We start from the raw sequence: 23587 nt of genomic DNA, 5'->3' as shown, positions 1-23587 counted from the left end.
AACTTGTGGCTGCCCACACTGTCTGTCCCAGGGGAGCAGGCAGGGAAATGTTACCTTGCTTGCCCAGCCATTGCTACTGCTGTCTGGGCAGGCTTACCCTGGAGAAGAGCAGCAGCTTGGCAGCCTTAACCCTTCCCTGCCTCCTACCATGGAACAGACAGCATGGGCTGTCACAAGTAACAGGAGGGGAGAGCCCTGGGAACAGGGTGGGCAGGAGGAAACCCCAAGGGTTGGGGGGGGGAGTCCCAGGGGCAGGAGGGAAGCTCAGAATGGGAGGGGGGGATTCTTACCTTTCAGTCCTCCAGCCCTGCTGGCCTGTAGTGGGACTGCTCCAAACTCAAGTTAGCACTAACACCAATCATCTTTCATGCAGCTCACACTATAAGGTGTAACAAGGCCCTTAGCTAACCTGCCACAATGCACTCTATGGAATAGAAGTGTCCACCTGGGAGTATGGGAATATGTATTTCAGGCTATTACTTTGTGTATACAAGCATCCTCTTGGAAAGATAACTATTTCTGCAGCTCCATCCCATTCATTATCTGCACTGCACACTCAACTCCTCCCAGCCAATGATGTTCAGATCTGTCAGCAGCTGAGTTATCAGTGTGGGGGGCTCTCAACAGCCAGCTGGACCTGACTGTTGTGTTGTGCAGTGGCTCAAATTACACACTGCTGGTCATGTAGTACTCCTGCCCTGAATGAAATGTACTGCTCTCAGACCCCTTGGCTTTGAGTGAGTTTTTGACACATATACACTTTCAGGTTCCTGCTTCCAGGAGGAAGGGAGGAATAATGCAGTCTTATGGTTCACCCATACATGAAGTGCCTTTGTCCCCATGGGCTACAGGAGAGGAGAGAACTGCTGTATCTACTTTCAGCCCTACAGCAGGGAGGGCTGGAAAACCACTGCTGTGCCTACCTGAGAGAGGGGAGAAGCCACTATCTCCATCCCACCTGTCTATTCCCTTTCAGTACCTCCTACAGACCTTCCACTACTGGCTTCCCAGGAATCTCATTGGCCCTTCGCTACTGCACCCTGCTCTTCCTGCTTCACAACCCGCTCCTGCCCCTCTCCACTGAATTCTGCCAACACCAACACATAGTTCTTTGTCCTGTGACCCAGCTGACCTCCCCTTCCTTCCTGAAAGCTCCAAAATAATGAATCCAGGAGTGAAGGGGTTAAGGTGGCAGGAGCACTCTCTCCTCCTCCTGTGGGAAAACAGGGCCCCTTCCCACTTTCCATGGAGTAGGTTTCTTGACGTCAAGCCTATGAATATTGTAAGAAGCTTCAGGATTGTAAGTGCAGTGGGTCTGCTAATGCATAGAAAGCAGGACTGTGTGCTAAGCAGGGAAGCCATTGTAACAGCATTGGGAGAGGAAAGAAAATCTCTCGCAGAGAAGAGGCTTTGGGCTGCCTGTGCCTGGCACAAGGGGAATTGCTGCAAAGGGGGAAGCTTCCTGCTGCACACGCCAGAGGTGCCTCTGGGGAATGTGACATCAGCACTAGGAGCCAGGACTTGGGGGAGAGGAAAAAACACTCACGCATCCTGAAAGAAGAGCCCAGCTCACCTCCTGAGCAAGCATGTCTGCAAAAGAGAGGCAAAAAAGCAAAGTAACCAAGGACAGCGTCACCCTATTGCCTTGCTTTTATTTTGTGGAGGTGAGTGAAGAGCCTAAGTTTGTCTCCCTTCCATTTTAGCATAATGCAGATACATTTTAGAAGAACTCATGTTCTTAGCTAGCCTATTTGTTCACTCCCCTATTCCTGTATTAATCACTGCCCAGGTTAATAGGCAGAGGATGAATAGTACATTGTCACTGTATACTGAGTCTGACTGAGGAAATATTGTGTCTGTGTGTATTATGTATGTGTTTGAGTATGTTACTATGTTTCATACCTCTGTGAAGATGTACTATTAGTGTATGTCTGTGATATCTAGGAGCCTGTAGATTCCAAAGGTTAAAATTAAGCTTTGCTTGTAATAAATATATGTGCAATTCGTGGCTGCTCTTGAAACCAGCTCTGCATCATCTGAGAATTCATGGGAAAATATGTTCTTTTCGTCTCTAAAGCTAGAGTTCATTCTATGTGGAAGCCTTTCAGAATTGTTTAATATAAAATGTGTAGGTGATGCTTTGCCTAAATAAAATCCATATTAGGACACGATAATAACTGATGTAAAATGAACTTCTTCCTTCCAGAATAATGTTTTTTTGCAAATAGAGCAGCAACTAATAGAAATCATATCACACACACAGCATAATCTCAACAGGAAGACACAGGAAGACATATTTCAGACAGGAGTGTATGTGCAAGCACATTGCGAGTATTATCTTGATGACACAGAATTCATGTTGCTAAAGAATTGCTCTGAAAAATTAAAATGATTTTAAATTTAAAAAACAGTCCTTTGCCTTCATCAGTCCCCAGGAACCTGCCTGGATAATCATGTTGCATTAACAGATGTTTACCTAGAAATGCATGCTTATATTTTGAAAAAGCAAAAGGTTCCCATTAGGTTCTTTATTTAAAGATTGAAACATGTTATGGCTGCTCTGTTGGTGCCAGGTAAAGTTACAATTTCACAGGCTCAGAACTGGCATATTGCTTTTGACAGTGGTGACATTCACTTGTAAGTGTCTGTAGCTGAGCAAGAGCAAACAGGGTTTCAGCTTCCAGAAATCAGTATGTTATTTATGTGTTTGATAAAAGAGCAGTGACATCTCTCACTCATGCGTGTTGCACACAGATGCTAACACAACATGCTTTTGATGATGCCTTTCACAGCAGGGCAGTAATTGAGTCATTCAGCCTCTGTGCCTTAGTTTCCCTATCTGTAAAAGGAGGAGGGCACTTGTCCAACAGAGGTGTTGTGAAGATACTGTATGTGTAGAAGCTAAAATAATGGTGGGGGGGAAAGGGGTGTAAGAGTTAATTATAACTGTAAGCCTGAATAGCACTATTAAAAATCTTGCCAGAATATATTAAAACAAATATCTTATTTTGTTCAGAAGGATTTAGAGAGCTGCTAAGGTTTTTTAGGAAGACAGGAAAGCATAAGAGAGGCACTTGTACATTGTGGTAAAGTCACTACCTTTCCATAAAAGCTCCCAGCAGTTGCCTGGGTCAGGGAAACAAAACAATACCATGCTGAATATTTGAATAGAAAAAAATATTAGGTGGGAACATTATGTAAAAAGAAGTTAGACATGTCTTCTTGTGAGTTAGGCCTACTTTGTGAAATTCACCCACTGAGAAAAGGCTTCTGCTGGGCCCACTCTCCACATAATTACTCCACTGCTTCACAAGGATTGCTTGTGATTAAGGCATTAGCCTAAGACAGAGGACAGCATACAGTTCTCACAGGAAAAAGTACATTTCTAACACTAGTGCAGATTCTGTATGAGACCCTAAGCAAGTCAGTCAGAGTTTATTCTATAAAGGGGACTTAAGTTCAGCTAATGGATAAAAGATGGTACCTCCTTCTGTGTTCTGGATAGCCCCAATCCAGCAGGTATGTTCTACAGGTGAGATAGGTGGAGGAATACCTAGATTGTGCTATAGTGCATCACACATTCAGCACCTCTAATCTGATCACTAAGAAATGTTCTTATGGGAGAAACTAGGAAAAAGGAGGGGGTCCAGAAAAGTGTCTAGGAAAAGGAAGGAAATAGAAATCCCAAAACCTAAGGAGTAATCCACAGAGGCAAAGAAGAACAAGATAACTTATGTTCATTGATAGGCCACAGAACAAATAAAAATAGAGTCTTTACCTCTAGTATTTTACCCAGCAGGATTTACACAAGAATTTGGGAAGCTAAGGTACATGTCTATTGATGGTTCATTTGAAGGAAATAATTATGGGCCTGATTTTGATCTCAGATAATCAGTGTGAATCAAGGGAATGTGTGATGTTACACACCACATAAAACCATTATGGCCAAGTACAGACAGCCTGAATTGATTTAGTCTTTGCAGATTAGTCTAAAATGCAGAGATTAAATTGAAACAGAAGTGAACAGACATTTACCTTTAATTCGGGAAATGAAGCCACATTGCCTACAGTGGCTCAGGCCAGAAGCTGGGGGTGCTACAGAACAACTCTCTGGCACATATCCACCATGAGCTGTATGTTTGCTTCCTCTTCCTGCTGCCCCCAAGGTCTCTGGGATTTGCAGTCCAGAATTACAACAGCAGGACTCTGCAAGGTTGCTCAGAGTGCCTCTGGGATTTGTAGTCTACAGTCACAGCTGGCAATAAGCATAAGCAGAGGAAGGGGTATTTAATGCCCCCTCCCCCCCCCACTGCCCTGGCCCCAGCCAGGATTTGCCAGCAGTCTCCACCTTCCCTCTCCCCTTACGGACTGGGCTGCATCCCCAGCTGGACTTGCCCTCCCCCACCCTCTTTTCAGCCAACCCCCACTGCTCCAGCTAGGGAGAAGAGGGGCAGGGCCAGCCCTGTTCTCTGGAGCACACAGCTCAGTCCAGCCCTGGGCTGAAAAGCATGCTGGGATACTGGGGGACCCTGAACCAGGGAGAGGTCTGGGACAGAACTTTCAGAAACCAGTTTGACCCAGCTCAGGTAAGTCTGATACTATATTCAGTCAGGTTTAACTTAAACCTGTTTCAGACATTTTGAAACTGGTTTATGTGCAGTGAACTTCTGGTCTGTTACAGGTTTAAACCAATTTGACTAGGGACAGACATTACACATAAACCAGTTTAAGTGATCAAAAACTGGTTTAAACCTGTAACAGAACAGACAGAACACAGAGTTTGAAAATGGCTGAAACCAGTTTGAGATAAACCTGGTTGAATGTAGTATCAGAATTAACTGATTTGGCCCAAACCGGTTTATAAGGCTGTGCAAAACAGCACCATTTAATTTCAATGTCCATTTCACCATTTCGAAGGGACAGTGTTTTCTTTTGTTGTTTCGTTTTGTTTTGAAACACTGTTCCATTTTGTTTAACTAAACCTGTTTCACTGTTTCGACATTTCAACATTTCACCCATAGGTCATAACGGGGAATCATGACAATGCCTAAAACTTTGTCATTGCTTGCCTGATTTGGATGAAAATTGTAGGGATGGTAGCCCCTTCTGAAGGCATGAAGCCTGCCAAGTTTCAAGGAGGTGGGTGTGAAGGCTTCTGGGAAATGGCATCTCAAACTGTTGAAAGCAAAACTCATGACGCTTGCCAGCAGAGGCAGCTTCCTGTCATCCAGCATGCAGATATGGGGGCTGTGGGGCTGTGCCAGACTCATCTCAGGGTACAGGCCTCCAGATCTGTGTGTCGGATGACAGACGCCTGGGACCAGCACTGAAGCCAAGTAAGCCTGGCTCCAAAACTCAAAATGTTTCAAAACTTTCAAAACATTTCAAGTGCCTTCACTTTGTTTCGAAGGTGTTCCAAAGCCTTTTGTTTCATTTTGATTTTGCTGTTTTGAGCTCAAAACATGTGGAAACAGCTTCAAAACGAAACACCCGGCAAAATTCACACAGCCCTACTAGTTTATGCAATGTCTGTCCCAGACCCCCTGCTATTTTAAGACAAACTAGACTCCCCCAGCATCCCAGCATGCTCTCTGGGCTGTGTGGGGCTCTCTGCTTGCTACTGAAGCAGGGATCTCCTCTTCCCTCCCTCCTAGCTCCCACAGCATAGACCCCAGCCCCACGGTATGCTAACTACGCCGAGAGATGTCTGTGTGCATGTCTCCAATTTCACTAGGACAGGCAGACAGAACAGTAACTGCTTAGGGCATTTTGGAGCGAATCAACAGGTCAGCTGGTAAGCTGTTTAAGAAGAGTTTGAACTAATGGAGAGAGGCTATTGTTTTGCTGATGGGACAATAAAAACTGTTATCAGCTCCCTGCTGGATTGCTTGCCTGTCAATTTGCTGCAGACAGTATAAAGAAGCAGGGAGAGGGACATTGAAAAGCTCTATATCATCAATTAATTCATGCTTTCCCCCCAACCCCTTGTCTCAGAGTGCTAGCAGGGGGCTGGCAACACCCCTGCCACTTGAGCAGCCAGTGGGGAAAAGCCTGGGATGGTGCAGCCAGACCTCCCTAACCACAGGTCCTGCGGGGGCTTGGCCAACCCACCCCTGGCTCAGCACTCTGGAAGGCAAGGGAGGGCTGCTCTAACACACCACCCCCACCCCCCAGCTTCTAGCCTGAGCCACTTCAGGCATGTGTCTGAATTTTCTCAGTCCATAGAGAATATCTGTCTAGTTACCAATTGATTCAACCTAGTCAGATTAGACCAACCTGCAAAGATTGAATCAATTCAGGCTCAGGGTTTTTGAATGTCTATCCCTAGCCTTTCTGATCACTTAAACTGGTTTATGTGTAACTTCTATCCCTACCCCATGAGCTCAAATGATATTTAGCTTCATTTGCTAGTGGTAGAGATCCAGCTTCTCCTCTTGCATCCATTTTATACCAGTGCAAGTCCATTCCCTTCACTGGAGCTATTCCAAATGTGCACAGGTGTAACCAAAGGGAGAATCAAGCCCATGGATTAGCAGTGATAAAAGAGAAGGAAATCTAAAAATAGGGAAAAGAGTAAGAGTATCAGCAATGGTGTATAGGCCACAGACAGAAAATACCAGGAGAGCAAACACAGGGCATGTATTAAATACAATGTAAGAATATAACATCAATACAAAATTCTATCATTAATGAATTACCATTAACTACAGCATTAATGAACGCTTACGATTTTCATCATTCATAAATAAGTGATGGATTGATGGATTGTTGCCCGGGTCATAAGAATGTTTTCAAGCATATTTTTAAACTTTCTAAAATAAGTATTTTGTGGCACTAAGTTTTACACTTTGAAGAAACACTGATCAAAGCACATGAGTTAGATAAATTTAGTTTTGCCTTATGCATCAGTACTAACCGGAAGTCTGTAGTAATCAGCACTACCAGGCAATCTGGTCTGCCTTATTTCTTAATTCTGCTTATGGCATTTCACAGTTCTATAGAGTGGATAATTAGAATCTCCTTTTCATTTCTGAGGGAAACAAGACAACTGGGAAAAATTAAGCTTGTATCTGCTCTAGTGGAAGGTTATTTCTATAATAAAGGCTCTATCAGCTTCAGGAAGATATTAGCCATTGAAACTGTTTGTGGTGATTCCTGGGATAGGTTCCGCTCTCTGCTTAGCTGATGGCATCTCTTTAGCATTATGAGTATATTCAGTAACAATGGAACAGTTAGGGAGATCCTGTTTGGAATCTCACATTTTCAGCATGAATCTGGAAAACTTCCAGGGTTATAGACTCCCTGTTCCTCAGAGGGTTGGCATAATTAAGATACAAGGCAGAGTGGGTTGTCTGGTAGTGCTGATATCTGTGGAAACTGCATTGACAAATGTATTTACGCATGATGAAATTATTAGAATTGTTTCAAGAAAAGGTCTTGGAGGAGAGCAGTGAATGAGATATACCTCAACCGTAGCAAGTTTTCAACACTTCCTCCCATGACATTCTCATCAGTAAACTAAGGTGGATGCATAACTGGTTGGACCATTGTACTCAAAGGGTGCATCTACACATCACCTTACAGTGATGTAGTGACACACTATGTCATTGTATGACATACTATGACAACATAGCAATCACATATGTCTACACATGATCACCAGCTACATCACCAAAATGGCACGCTCCCAGGTATAACATGCTGCTATGGTGACATAGTGGTGAAATTTAACCATGTGCTGTATACATGGCGCAGTACCTATCTGTACTGCATCATGCTTTGGTACTTCCAAAAGGAAGTACTAAAGCATGATACCATAGCAACATCACCATACAACGACATGTACATACCCAAAGAGTAGTCACCAATGACTCAATGTCTAACTTAGAGGAGATATTAAGTAGGGTTGCCCAGAGGTTGGGCATTAATGACCTGGAGGATGGGACTGTTAGCAAATGCTCAGATGGCATCAAGCTGGATGGAGATGCAAACAATCTGGAGGATAGGTCTGGAATTCAGAATGACCTTCACACAGTGAAAAAATGGTCCAAAATTAATTGAATGAAATACAATAAGGACAAATTCAGAGTCATGCATTTAGCACCAAACTATCAAATCCACAAATATAAACTGGGGAACAACTGGCTAGGTTGCAGCACTTCAGGAAAAGAACCTAGGGTCTAAAGTTGAATATGAATCATCAGTGTTCTTTTTGCAAAAAAGAAAAAAAAACAGCCAATAGCATACTGGGTTTTATTAATAAGAATATCACCTGTAAGTCAAGGGAAGAAATTCTTCCACTGGTGAAGACTACCTGCAGTACTATGTCTAGTTTTATTCACTGCCCTTCGAGAATGATATAGAGACATTGGGAAGATTCCAGTGGAGAGCAATAAAAATTATTAGAGTTCTAGGAAACATGATTTATAAGAAAAGGTTGGAAGAACTAGCATTACTTAGTCCGGAGAAGAGAAGACTGAAGATAGAATTGATAATAGTCGTCAAACGCATAAAGGGTGGTTATAAAAAGGATAGCAACTGACTGCTATCAATTATATCAGTCAACAGGACAAGAAGCATCAGGCTTAAATTGTGACAGAGGAGTTTTAGGTTGCATGTTAGGAAGCACTTTCTCACCATGAGGGTGATAAACAAATTGCAAGTAGATGGACTGGCTGTGCCCTAGCCCTGCATGGTTCATTTTTGTCCCTGGTTTATTCCACATAGTACTTTTTAAACTTAAAGAAACAACAGAGTGACCATAACTAGAAGCCTTGAATCACTGTTGGCTGGCTGATTAGACCAGCTAGCAGAGGGGAAGTACACAGGGGTTACACATCTGAAGTGTGGTAGAACAATTCTTTTATACCATTGTTATACATTAAATAACTATAGAAAACAATCAGATTCTAATGACTGCATAAGAGAACCAATTGCCAGGTACCACACAGATACCCATGCAAGAGTATTCTATTTCACTACTTTGGTGTGTACACAAATTTGTTATTTACCTTTCCTTCAAACTTCTCTATCTTCCTGGAAGATATGTCACTTAATTTATCATCTTCCAGGTACCATTTGTAAGAGCCTTGAAACTCCTTGTTCATTATATTTTTGGCAACTAAACTAAGCCTGAAAGGGAAGTGGAGAGCTTGATTAGAAGCAGACACTTTGTTAAACTAAGAAAGGTGAGTAAAGGGGGAAGGATAACTGCTAGAAACTGAGGCCTTGTTAAACCAAAGTTTTGTTGAAGCTTTAGCAAGACAATGTTGGGGACACATGGCCTCTAGCCTATTTAACATCCTACCAATTTTCTTCTTTTTGTGATAGTGTTGTTTGTATGGACTAACATTAAATATAAATATATTATACTTGTATGAATATATAGGGAATAAATGCATTTATAAAATATATAATATTATAAGCCGATTTTAAGCTATAAAATATAAAATGTTAGGTTATAAAGAATAGAAATATAAAGAATGAAGTTGTGAAATGCAAGACTCATTGCTCTTGGGTTTATCACGGCAAAAGTCAATTCCCTTCTGATGAATCTTTGAATTTAGTTTTTCTGGTGGTGTATGCATATTCCTATTAAAATAACAATTACCAATGGCACTGCCAGAAGCAAAACACTTAGGGATCTAATTAAGGGGTGCCAGGTTAACAGAGGCCCTCTAGTCTATCCAACACAACACTTCAACAGATTACTTAGAGAGGTGGTAGAATCTCTACACTTGGAAGACTTTAATATGTTAAACCAACGACTCTCAACCTGGTCGCTGTAGCTGTGAAATCCTCTGAAGGATTCTCTGAGTTGTTTGTGAATAAGGAATATGTGAGGAAATAAGCAGATAACTGCAGGCTCATCCCTAGTTGGCCCCTCGCCCCCACTACCCAGCCCCTCTGCAAGGAGGTAAGCACTGTAATGAATAACTTTGTTTTTGAAATGGAATTCATGAAAGTTAGGGAAGAATACTTCAAGTCTAAAAAGACTGAGAATCTCTGGGTTGGACAAACGCTTCTCTGGAAATGTTTAGACAGGTGTGATCAAACCTAAAGCAGGGGGTGGAAGAGCTGACATCCTGAGATCCCTTCCAGACCTATTTTGCAATGATTCTAGATGATTTTTCTTCACCCATACACTCCAACATCAAAAAGTCTTGAGTGAAATCCTCACTCCATGGAGCCATGTGAATGGTGCTGTTGACTTAAATGAAGGCATTCAATCCTGGTTTTGTTTGTTAGATTAGCATGTACAAGATCAAATACAGTGAGTTCAGTTTTCTACTCATTTGCACAGATAAGATGTAGCACCACTGAAGCCAGTGAGTTACACCAGTGAAAAGTGGTATAAGGGAGAGGAGTATCAAGCCCAGAAGGTAAATTTCTATTACAAAGAAGTCATAAAAGTTTTGTGATTGGATTCCAAAGGCCAAGATTTCACCCACTGTTAGACTAGATCCGGAGTTGCCATAAATCCAAATAGTTCCATAGGTTTAAACAGCATCTGAAAATCTAGCCTCTCCATTTTGTCACTTTAGATCTAGTGGCAGAATATTTCATATATCAGTTGCTTAACTGTGGGTGGGGTGAGAAAGGAAACCATCTCAGAGAACATAATTACAACATAATAATATTTGTTTCTTATCTTTTGTGGTGTGTAAGTGGGAACCTCCATATGTATCTAGGGGTCTTCTTTTCGTAGTCATTCCTAAAATACAAACAGTATATGATACAGTCAGAATTATATTTGAGATCATTTCTTTGAGTATTGCTCCACTTCTGTTTCTTATCAGAGTGTCTGTTGTAGTTGGTCTTGTAGAAGACATGTAAACAATTAGGTTTCAGTTCTGTAAAGTGCTGAGTATTGTCAGGTCCCATTTAAATTAATATATTGGGGATTTTCAGACTATTTTAGGACCAGACACCTTGATTTCACTCACTTTTAATGTATACTGACAGAACTGTTTGAAATGTCAGATGTGTGTATAGTATTATCTTTCAGTCAGATATGGATTTAAAAAAAAATATTCAGCCATGCATGTTACACCTACATTAAAATTATATGCAGGGAACCCTGCAAGCCTTACGTCGGCATGACTTGGAGGTATATGTATTTTCTATTGGAGTCTGGTGGTTAATTTGTGTGAGGATTATAGGTTTGACTCTTTTGTCTTAGGGACAGGACATTTGCTGTATACTATTTTAAGAATCAAACACTAATGTCTTTGGGAGACACAATAGAGGGGATTCCTTTCATTAAGTAAAGTTTCTTCTCGGTAGCTTAAATTCAGTCTCACTACAAAGAAATTCTGAAACACTGGTGAGCTGCAGGGGCTCACACAATCATTTTGTTAATTTGGTCCTAGCGGAGAGAAACTTGTCTTTCCTAGTGGAAAATGTGGTGCCAATTGACACTTTCCAGGCTAGATATGAAGACCAACTCTGAGGAATGAAAAGAACAAGCATCTTCAACAGGAGGTCGAGGAAGTAGAAGATACTGGAGCCTCACTCCTCTCACACATCTTTTTATGTGAAAAGTGCCAGTTAAGTTAGAGATGTATCCAAGTGAACCGGCTGCTAAGCTCCACCAAAATTCGGTGGCTGACTCTCCGGTGTGTTCCTGCTAGGCAAGAGTTAGTTTTGTTTCTGAAATTGTGTTAATGACCAGCCCACCTTACATTTCTCTTCCTTTACAAATGATGGCCTGCCATCTTGCATTTTTCTCCCCCTACAAAGAAGAGAGATGATGCAGAGAGGTCAGCTTCTTAATATTTTCAGCTCCTTCTCAAACTGAGACCAAGGCAGCTACTTTCCATTTAAGAAACTACTGAGACAGAGACAGAGGCAGTTCATTCAGGAAGCTACTACCAAGGGTTGAACTTGTCACAACAAGCAACCAGGCCTTCTTGCATCTCACCAGCACTAAAGGAGTGCATGATGAATGCACCATGTAGAGCAGTGGTGGGCAAAGTCCAACCCGCAGGCCGGATCAGGCCTGCAGTAGACTCCATTTTCTTCCTGTGTTGCTGCAGTCGGTTTCCATGGAGACCCCAGCAGCAGCAGTACCATTACAGCATGGGCACATGTTTCCACAGAGACAGGCCCCAGCATCTCTGGCAGGGTGCATGGCTGAGCAGGAGGCTGCTCTGAGGTTAGGATCTTGTGGCGGTGACAGCATGGTCTGGCACCAGGGTAAAGCTATGTTCTGCTGCCCACACAACCTGGGCAGGGGTATGCAGGCAGCAGATTGCAGCTCTGCCCTGGCTCCAGACCACACTGTCACCACCAGAAGATCTCAGTCCTGGCCCCAGCCCTGGTCCCAGAGCAGCTCCCCATCCAGCTGGGCACCCTGCCAGTCCTGCTGGGGCTAGTCTCCATGGAAACCTGGGCTCACACCATCACAATGCCAGGTTGCCGGGGTCTCCATAGAAACTGGCCACAGCAACACAGGCAGGGGCTGCTGGGAAATGGAGTCCAGCTACCAGCCAGATCCACCATTTTGCCCAACTCTGATACAGAGCCTTCATCCTGCCAGCCTCTCTACCAACCGATGAGAGTAAAAGAGGGTACTGGGTCATGCTGCTGTGACTACATGGAGTGAGAGAACTGCAAAATGTGCAATCTGCAATTTTCACCCCTGCTCATTCCAGAGCCTGAATAGCTGGTAACACAAGGTGCCCTACTCCCTTCCCTCCATCACAAGGGAATCTGTGTGATAATCAAGCGTGTATATAAGTAGTCAGAGGAAGTCTGACCTTAGTATCAAATGAAAGGAAATGGATCTATTTCCCAGCTTAGTACCAGAAGGGACTCACTCCCACTGCAGAACATCATGCCTCTGATCGATAAAAGCCATTTACTTTCCAGCCTAAATGAATTCATGGCCACTTTATAAACTGGGCCTTATATAGGTCTCTTATGGGAGTTGCACTGAACTCTTCTAACAATGGAAGGGGCTGAACACTCCAGAATTTGGCTTATGAGGGAGGGGGCAGAATGGTGGGGAGGAGCGCAAGTATTAGGGTGGGGATTATGGACTGAAGAGAAAACAGGGAACTAAGAACTGTTTGAAGAGGTTTAGGGAATCTATGTGATTATGAATGGTTAACTAAGAAGAATATTTTATTCAAAGAATGACACTTGCATCACTAACTGAAACATGATTTATTCTGAGGAAGTCTCACTGAAATTTGGCAACACACTAACCCCAAACCAACCAGCCTTTTCAAATGTTGGTATGCTTGACTAACTGTAACGTTTCATCACTTGATACAAAAGAAGCCATATGAGCAATGGAGAAGAAAATTACTAAGCCCCATTGGTTGCTGTTGTTTTAAAACAAGTGTTATATTTGAAGGCATGCACAGAACTCCTTTGCTTCTAATATTGTTTAGCATATTGTAGATTTTTCAGTTAGAGATTTCATCTGTTTCTAACTCCAGAACCTCTTTTTAAAAGTTAACTTTCAAAGTATTTTGACTATTCCACCTCAAACTGTCAGCTTAAATAATTTTCAGTTTCTGTGTCTTCTTTATGTGCTAGATGCCTCTTATAATGATGTCAAAATTAAATATTTTTATTCATGCTCTCATAGAATTACTGGGCAACTGAAATTCCTTCCTTTAAGTAAATAAGAATTTTATTATTTGTGTACCAAATTGTTTCTCTGTCTTACTCATAGGAGAGGCTTTAGAATTAATATTTTAGACAAAGCTAGAGTCTTCATAAATAATAAAAAAAGTTATGTTAGTACTGAAAAATATTTGTTTCTAAAGTAATACTAATTGGAGCAGCAGAGTAGGTCAATTACCTGTCTACAATCAAACCTAGATATGGGAATAACTTAGTCTGTAAAATGGCGATGGGAATATGTTTTTGTGGCACCTGATCTTGTGAATTGTGAGTTAGTAGACTCAAGTAGAAAGAAAAAATTACTCCCTTCACATCCAGTCTCTATAACTAGTTCCTGCAAAGGGAGACATGGGCTAGGGACAGACGTTACGTATAAACTAACTTAAGTGATCAGAAACTGATTTAAACCTGTAACAGAACAGAAGTTCAGTGCACATAAAAAAGTTTCAAAATGGTTGAAACTGGTTTAAGATAAACCTGATTGAATGTAGTATCCAGTGTTGCCAACTGTCATGATTTTTGGCATTGTTCTTAAAGTCTACACTCCGGGAATATGAAAAAAACTTAACTCTTTCTCTTATATATATGTACACAGGGCCAGACACAGAGTGAGAGGAGGGTATGGGGGGGCACAGCTAGATGCAGAATGGCTTCAGTGCAGGGTGGTGGGTGGCAGCGGCCGTGTGGTGTGACAAGTGGCAAAGCTCCGTACCTGCCCCCCCCCACTCTTAACATGCTTACACACACACACACACACACACATATATAAGCAAACTGCACGTCAAAAATGGTGGGGGTGGGTACAGAGCTTCATCACCCACCACCCTGCACTGAAGCCATTCTGCATCTAGCTATGCACCCCCCCACCACTCTGCATCCAGCCCTGTACACCACCCTGCCCTACACAGCATCTGCCCAGACTGCTCCACCTGGCCTGCATCCGCCTGCCTCCGCTCCCCGTTCCCCTCCCTCCCTGCTGCCTCCCCCTTCCTGTTGGCTGTTCCGAGTGGTTATGTTATATATATATATATATCTTGCCCCTCGCATCTGGCCTTTCCTCCTGGGCTGCCCCAAACAAAACCCCAGCCCTGGGTGTGGGGGGGGAAGAGAGCAGCTAGGCAGGGAGAAAACTGGCAGCCAGGCTGGGCTAGGCCAGGTGTGCAACATGGCAGGATGTGTCTGCCACATACTGGGTGGAGTATGGGGCACAACCGTGCTGAAGCCCTGGGAACTGCCGGAGCTGACAGTGGTAGGGGTGGAGTTGTGTGCAGTGTGTGGCCAGGACCTGCCAGAAGTGGGGCAGCCCCAGTGCAACCAGGTCCCAGTCCAGCCACAATCCAACATGGACCTGGAGGTGGGGGCAGCCACAGCTCCTGCCCTGAGCCTGGAGGGCAGCGTGTGCTTCTCTAGCCACTTCTCCCACTGCTCAGGCCAGAGATGGAGCTCATTGTTGCAAGGAAGGCTTGAGTCCTGCAGCTCCTACTTTCCTGTGGTGCTGCCACATGCGCTCCGCCCTAAGGAACAGCAGTGGCAGTGGGGCCTATGCAAGTGGAGCACCTTGCACTGGTTGCATCCCAGGACCAGCTTCGACCCCTCCCTCCCCAGGGCAGCGTGTGGTTCTGAGCAGGATTTGTGGTACCTTATGCTGTGCTCCAGAAGTCCCCACATGTTGCCCCCGTGCACTCTGTGGACACACATGGCAAGGTAGGATGAATCACTCTGCTCAGCAGGGCTTATGTCCAGGATGGAACCGTTGCCACCATGTTCCTTCTGTGCATGTCCTCACCTGGGTTTGGGGCCGTTTCACTCTCCATCTTGCCCCCCCCGCATCTGGCCTTTGCTTCGGGGCTGCCCCAAGCAAAACCCCGGCCCCATTGGCTGGGAAGGCATGGCAGGATCACCACCTGGCTGGGAAGGGAGCTCTGAGGGTTCTGGGCTGTGCTGAGCCACAAGCAGGGGGGCAAAGTAGGGCAGGCCCTGGGTGCAGTCCCTGCAGGTCAAACCTCTCCCCAGTCATACTCAGCCTACCAGGGCCTGGAAACAGCCCCTCCCACCCTCCACTTCAGCTCAGTTTCCCTCCAGCCTGAAAGGAAGGGAGGGCTTGCTCTAGCACCCCCTGTCTTCTAGCCTGAGCCACTGCAGACATGTGGCTGCATTTCTGGAATCAAAAATGAATAGCTATTCACTTGCAAATCAGTTCAATCTTCACAGTTTAGACTAGCCTGCAAAGATTTAATCAATTCAGGCTCAGCTTTTTGAATGTCTGTACCTAGCCATGGTGAAAAGACAAGTTTACTAAAAACATGGGCTAAATGAACCTGACGTCTGGGAAGGAAAAAAAAAACGCACACAACACTGCAAGGGTGCAAGAAGGAACCCAGTTAACTAGAGTTTGCAGGCTATTTTAGGTTGGCACAGAGGGAGGGGAGTCAATTTTGGCATGCTAACAGGTTAATAGGAATCAAAACATCTCAACTCTAGAAGTTTCATAAATTTGCATGGGAATGCAGAAAGTGCCCCTTTATCTTGCTCCACTGTCCAATTTTTGCTGAGCAGAGAGGCCAATGATCCTAAAAGAAACAGAAAACTGAAGCATGAAATGGAGATCCTAAGAGACTTGCACCAAGGGAAGGCTATTAAAGGAGCTGCATGCAATGAACACAGAGTCAAACAGAGCAGTTAAATCAATCCTACCACCACAGAAAGGAGCTAAGGCACAGGTGAAAAGATTCAGAACTAATATGCCTGTCCTTTCTGCTTCCTTCCATGTGCTTTGTGTAGCTAGGAAAGTAAGCTCCTGTGACCTTAGTAATGATACAGGAGGAGAAGATACAGGAGGAGGAGAAGAAGGTGATTAGGAACAGGGGCAAATCATGCCTGACCATCCTGATTGCTTTCTATGATGAAATGACTGGCTCTGTGGATGTGGGGAGACCAGTGGATGTTGTATACCTCAATTTTAGCAAGGCTTTTGATACAGTCTACCACAACATGCTTACAGGAAAGCTAAGGAAGTATGGGCTGGATGAATGGACTGTAAGGTGAATAGAAAACTGGCTGGAGGATCAGGCTCAGAAAGTAATAATCAATGACTTGATGAATAGTTAGCAGCTGGTATCAAGTGCAGTGCCCCAGCATAGGTGGCAGAAGGCTGGGGCTAATGGGACTTAGACCCCCAAACTAATTTTGTGGTGACTAGTGACAGCAGCAGCACCATGGTACCATCATCCTGCAGAGCCCGGTGCCATTCAGCGTCACTGCCACATCTCGGTACTGCAGCACCACGCACAGCGTACCCCCGCTGCACAGTCCTCTGCCGCCAGTGTGCACTGGCCCCACAGTGGCCCTCAGCCACCCAAATAATATTTTCTCCTGCCATTTCCATGCCCCAAGGGCCAGTCCTGGGGGCCAGTTTTGTTCAATGTCTTCATCAATGACCTGGAAGAAGGCATACAGTGAATATTCAGCAAGTTTGCAGATAACACCAAGCTGTAGGGAGTAGTAGATATGCTGGAGGGTAGGGCTAGGATTCAGAGTGACCTAGAAAAACTGGACGATTGAGCCAAAAACTATCATGTGGTTCAACAAGGACAAGTGCAAAGTCCTGCACTTAGGACAGAACAATGCCATGCACCAGTGCAGGCTGGGGGCTGACTGGCTGGGTAGCAGCTCTGCAGAAGAGGACCTGGGGGTCACAGTAGACAATAAGCTAAATATGAGCCAGCAGTGTGCCCTTGTTGCCAAGAAAGGGCTAACAGCATACTGGGCTTCATTGGTAGGTGTATTGCCAGTAATTCCAGGGAACTGATTACTCCCCTCTATTGAGCACTGGTGAGACCACATTTGGAGTACTGTCTTCAGTTTTGGGCTCCCCACTACAGAAAGGATGTGGACAAATAGGAGAGAGTCCAGCAGAAGGCAACAAAAATCATTCAGGGGCTCAGGGACATGACTTCTGGGGAGAGGATGAGGGAACTGGGCTTATTTAGTTTAGAGAAGAGAAGACTGAGAGGGGATTTAATAGCAGCCTTTAACTACCTGAAGAGTGGTTCCAAAGAGGACAGAGCTAAACTGTTCTCAGTGGTGGCAGATGAAAGAACGAGAAGCAACAGTCTCAAGTTGCAGCACGGGAAGTTTAGGTTAGATAGTAGGCAGGATTTTCTTACTAGGAGAGTAGTAAATCACTGGAACAGGTTACCCAGATAGGTTGTGGAATCTTCATCCTTGGAGCTTTTTAAGCTTTTTTAAAGCCCAGCTAAACAAAGCTTTGGCTAGGATGACATAGGCTGGGATGGTCCTGCTTTGAGCAGGGGTTAGACTAGATGACCTCCTGAGGTCCCTTCCAACCCTAATTTTCTGTGATTCTATGATCATATTTGGAGAGCCTAGTATAAGACCATGAAGCACCGAGAAGACAACAAGGTGATTTAGAACAATCAGCATGGATTCATTGAGACCAAGCCATGCCTGACCAATCCGATTTCCTTCTATGATAAAATGACAAGCTCTGTGAATGAGGGGAGAAGAGTGGATGTAGTCTACTTTGACTTTAGCAAGGCTTTTGATGCTGTTTCTCATGATATCATCATTAACAAACCAAGAAAATACAAACTAAATAAATGTAGTGTAAGGTAGATATGTAAGTGGTTGGATCATTGTACATGTGTTGCTTTGGTGACATTGTTACTGTACCGTGAGTTAGTACTTCATTTTGGAGGTACTAAATCATGGTGCAGTAACAGCCCCTATTGCACCATATACATGGTGCATGGTTCTTTTTAGCATCTACTTCATTGTAACAGCTTGCTATACTGGGGGAGTGTATCGCTATGTAGTTGCTGGTCATGTGTAGACACCCGCAGATGCTACATTGCCATAGCACATTGCTACGGTGATGTAGCATCATGTAGTATAGGCATGCCCAGAGAGTAGTACTCAATGGTTTAATGTTTAGTATGGAGGAGATATCAAGTGGGGTTCCCCATGGGTCTGTCCTTGATCCAGTTCAACATCTTCAATGATTTCTATGATGAGATTGAGTGCACACTTAGCAAATTGGCAGATAACATCAAAGGAAATAATCCTTGCAAATCAAAAGAAGTAAATCTTTCTCTATTCAGCACTAGTTTTGGGCCCCATACTTTAGGAGAGATGTGGGCAGTTTGTAAAGAGTCCAGCACAGGGCAACAAAAATAATCAGGGGCCTTAGAGGCAAGATATATCAGGGAAGCTGGAAAGAGTTTAGGGGTTATTTAGCTTGAAGAAGAGAAGACTGAGGGGGGACTTGATAACAGCCATCAAATACCTGAAGAGTGATTATAGAGAGATGGGCTTTTTTTCTCTCTGGCTCTACAAGACAGGACTAAGACCAATGGCTTCAAGATGCTATAGGGCAAACTGAGACTGGAAATTGAGGAAGAATTTTCTGAATGAAAATGGTCAGGCATTGGAATAGGCTACCAAGAGAAGCTGTAGAATCTCCATGCTTGGAAACTTTCAAAAGCAGGTTAGACAGACACTTGGCTGGGATGTTTTAGTCAGGGATGCACCCAGGGAGTGGTGGTGGATGGGTCATTTTCGACCTGGAGATACATGGGCTGTGGGGTCCCCCAGGGCTCAGTCCTCAGGTCCACACTGTTTAACATCTTCATCAGCAACTTGGACAAGGGGGTGAAAAGCACCTTGTTCAAATTTGCGGATAACACTAAGATGTGGGGGGATGTGGGCACGCTAGAAGGGAGGGACAGGCTACAACTAGATCTGGACAGGTTACAGGGGCAGGTGGATGAGAATAGGATGGGATTCAATACTGACATGTGCAAGGTACTTCACCCAGGGAGAAAGAACAGCAGCATATCTATAGGCTGGGGAATTTTCTTCTTAACAACACAGAGGAAGAAAAGGATCTTGGAGTCATTATTGATTCCAAGATGAACATGGGCCACTGATGTGAGGACATGGTCAGTAAGGCTAACCACACCTTGTTATGCATCCACAGATGCATCACGAGTAGGTCCAAGGAGGTGATCCTCCCCCTCAATGTGACATTGGTCAAGCTGCAGTTAGAGTACTGCATCCAGTTCTGGGTGTCGCACTCCAGAAGGGATGTGGACAGCACTGAGAGGGTCCAAAGGAGGGCCATTTGCATGGTCAGGTGAGAGCAGGGAAGGCCCTATGAGGAGAGTCAGTGAGACCTGAACCTGTTAAGCCTTCACAAGAGAAGGCTGAAAGGGGATCTGGTGGCTGTCTCTAAACTTACAAGGGGAACAGGAGAGTCCCTGTTCCCCCAAGCACTACCAGGAGTAACTAGGAATAATGGCCACAAGTTGACTGAGAGTAGGTTCAGGCTAGACATCAGGAGGCACTACTTCACAGTCAGGGTGGCTAGGATCTGGAACCAACTTCCAAGGGAAGTTGTGCTTGCTCCTAACATGGGGGTCTTCAAAAGGAGGCTAGATAATCACCTAGCCAGGGTCATATGACCCCAGCATTCCTTCCTGCCTGTGACAGGGGGTCTGACTTGATGATCTGCTCAGGTCCCTTCCAACCCTATTAACTATGAAACTATTCCAGAGAACTGATTGCATTCCCCTATGTGAGAGTTCAGAGTCAGGCCCCATATCTGAAAATAATAAGGCATGAAAGAAATGTGTTACACTGTATTAAATGTATCTTTAAAGTAATTAACATATTTGTTTTGACTCTGTTGTTGAGATACCAAGAAGAGTAAGGAGAATTTAGTCTAAACTTCTGGCCATATTTGATTTTTCAATATCTTTTGATCATATACCCTCAAGAGTATTTAGTATTACTGAAAGGACTTAAGATGAAATCATAGCCCTATTAAAGTCCATGTCAGTTTTGCTTTTGAGTTCAATGGAACAGGGATTCCATCTTTAGTCTTAACCAGTGGTGCTCAACCTCTCAGCCCCATGGGCAAGATGAGTGGGTATGACATGTAAGCTGGATCCTTTGCAGGACTGACACACAGGGTTGGGCCCCATGTACTCAGATTAGGCCCCAGTCTGCCCTGGCCCCATGTGCCCAGATCAGGTCCCCAGTTGTCTTGACCTGTCCCTGTGCACCCAATCTAGTGTGCAGGACCACACTATCCATTCTGCCAGGCTCTTCTTGGATCTGGAAATTTGGCAGCAGGAGATTGAAATGAACACTGTTGCCTCTCCCTCACTATCAATTTTTCAGATCCATTGGGAGCCCAATGCACTGGATGACATAACTCCATGGGCTGAATCTGGCCAGTGAGGTGGGTATTGAGGTCCCCTGGTCATAGCAAGAGAAAAGATGTATGGCAATATGTACGTATAAGAAAAACATCTGTACTCCACCTCCCACTTCTGCCCCCAAGAGAGAAATGGAATCACACATGAAAGAGTCTACTTCCTTTGCTTTTTAAAATCAGTGCCTAGGCATTCAGATGACATGGCAATGTCCACAGTATTAAAGCCTGGTAGACTAATAGGGAGAACACTTCCCAAGTCTCCATTCCTTTTTCCCAAAAAATCCTATAATAAATTGAGACTGATTATACTAGGCAGGTTGTGACTCACAGAAAACAACATCCATTCTAGTATATTTGTTATCCTGTCTTTCCCAAATCTACATGGCCCTCTTGTTTGTTTCATTCAACAGTTGAGCTTTTTAAATTGAGAGATCCATTAGCTAAAGACTGACCTTTATCAGATATCTTTGCAGACCCTTACACAGTATTGTAGTCTTCATCTGCTACCACACTATAAATATTAAATATAATGCTATCTAAGTCGTCTCCGGGACCTTCTCAAATTGTTTATGTTTAGAGAAACGAATGATATTCAGGCAGGTATTTCATGGGCACAGTCTTGTTTACTTACAAAGAACGCATACAAAGTCCCATTCCCCTGACCACAGGAGGAAAAACTAACCAGAGGAAGTTCACTTTCTGAAGTTTTCACATCTGTTTCACATCTGTATAGATCCCCAGTGACCTAAATGGCATTGCTCATTCAACACTGTGGTGTCCACTACCTCTCATAAGATGCAATGCCTTAGCACTCCATCCCAGTCTGAAAATAAAGAACTACACAGATCCATCCAGCAATTTTCAACAGGACCAAATCTTCTGCTCAGGTACAGTCTTCAGACAAACAGACAGTTTGAGTTTGAGTTTCTCAAGGCCCAGCTGTATCTACCGGGAGAATCATCTCGCTGGCAAACTGCCTGATTTCTGGATATCCCCAGCTTAGGGCAGAGCTGATTTGGTTTAAAGCCTCGCATTAATCTCATTCTAGTGAGCACAGGGCCTTTTCATCTCATCACACCTGCTTGCTCGACAAACAGTCCCTTGCTTTCCTCCAGATACCACACTCGTGCTGATTCTCACTGTCTGCTGATTTCTTGTTCCTATGCTCAGACAGACAGTTGCATTGCAATCAGTGTCATAGCCCTTGCATTTGCAACAAATTTCCAGTGAAATTCCTCAAGCTATATGAGTCAGCTTCTACTCAGACCTTGACATGATGGCTCAGGCCTTGGGTAGTGGCTTCCAGTAAATAAGGTATGATTAACACATTCATGGAATTGCTTCCTCATGTAGCCCTAATGAAAAATAGCTAGAATGCCTATTCTCTTCATAGCCTATATATCAAAGATATGCCAGATGGCAGCCATGAACACTCCACAATAAAATAGCAATTCATATGTTACCATTATGAAGTGAAGGTCCTGGTTTACAAATAAGAATAGATACAAATACAATGACTATTGCAGAGAATCTTGGGCAAGTTAAAGCTGAAGGTCAAAAATTATAACTCAAGAGCATGTGTACAGTGCTCCAGTCAAAAAGAAGGGATTTGAGGCCAAGGAATATGGCAAAGAGGTCAGTCCCTCCGATTCTGCTACTGGGGGGGGACATTGTCCTTTTTCTCTCTAAGGTCCCTTCCTTTTTGACAATAGGGATTCTTCACCATTACTCAGCTCCCAGTAGTATTACTACCAATAGCTGTACAATACTTGCAACAAATGGTAACTAATGCTGTTTCTAAGAAGACTTAGGCTATCAAGGTAATCATTTGCCTGTCTTTTGATTTAGGACAAAACTATGATGAGTAGAAAGGCTGCTGTCCAACTCTTTCACCTCTCACATAGTCAAAGGCTTTGAAAACAGACATCTCATGGGAGTGCCACCACTAGTGTGGGGGTACATTCCTCAATGTTCAGACCTTATTGACTAATTAAGGCTCCTTCACATTGCACTGCACTGTCCTTTTTACTCTGTTCCTGACTAAGCTTTTAGCTATGCTCACACATTGTTAACATCTTTGTGTAGGAACCATTTCTTTATTTTCTTGCATGCCTAAACTGATAGAGTGGGTCCCCTGGAATATAAATAATAAAGACTCCTCTTTAGAGGTCAAAAGGGGAATTATTTCTTAATGAAAATTTGCTAATTTTTTAAGTCACTATTCAAATTTTAACCAATTCTTTTCTTCGCTTTGTTTATTACATTCCTGATGCAAAGTCTTTTGGAGCCAATAGGAATCTTTCCACTGATTTTGCTGAACTTAGATCAGATTGTATGATCAATATGGATTGCAGATTGGCTGAAGGGTCGCATTCAGAAGGTGATGGTGGATGGGTCATATTCAACCTGGGGAGAAGTGGGCAGCGGAGTCCCCCAGGGCTTGGTCCTTGGGCCCGCGCTGTTCAATCTCTTTATCAGAGATTTGGACGACAGGGTGAAAAGCACCCTGTTTAAATTCGCTGATCATACCAAAATTTGGGATGAGGTGAGCACGCTAGTAGGGAGGGAAAGACTGCAGCAAGACTTGGATAGGTTACAGGGGTGGGCTAGCAAAAACAGGATGTGCTTCAACACTGACAAGTGCAGTGTGCTGCACTTGGGCAGTAGTAACCAGCAGCACACTTATAAGATGGGAAACTCCCTTCTTGA

At 43.9% G+C, this 23587-nt stretch overlaps 1 protein-coding gene across 1 annotated transcript in view; it reads left to right on the top strand.

Moving 5' to 3' along the window:
- The first annotated feature begins 1239 nt into the window (after positions 1-1239).
- Positions 1240-23587, top strand: part of PLPPR4 (phospholipid phosphatase related 4) — a 68247-nt gene continuing 45899 nt past the window's right edge. Inside the window, exon 1 of the mRNA XM_019531044.1 lies at positions 1240-1664. Coding sequence (XP_019386589.1) covers positions 1587-1664 — 78 coding nt within the window. The 5' untranslated portion in view covers positions 1240-1586. The remainder of the gene's footprint in view (positions 1665-23587) is intronic.

This window comes from Crocodylus porosus, unplaced genomic scaffold (assembly GCF_001723895.1).
Source record: "Crocodylus porosus isolate Cpor-Errol unplaced genomic scaffold, CroPor_comp1, whole genome shotgun sequence".
Taxonomy (NCBI): domain Eukaryota; kingdom Metazoa; phylum Chordata; order Crocodylia; family Crocodylidae; genus Crocodylus; species Crocodylus porosus.
Note: the sequence above shows the minus strand (reverse complement) of the source record. Positions and strands in the feature narration are given on the sequence as shown.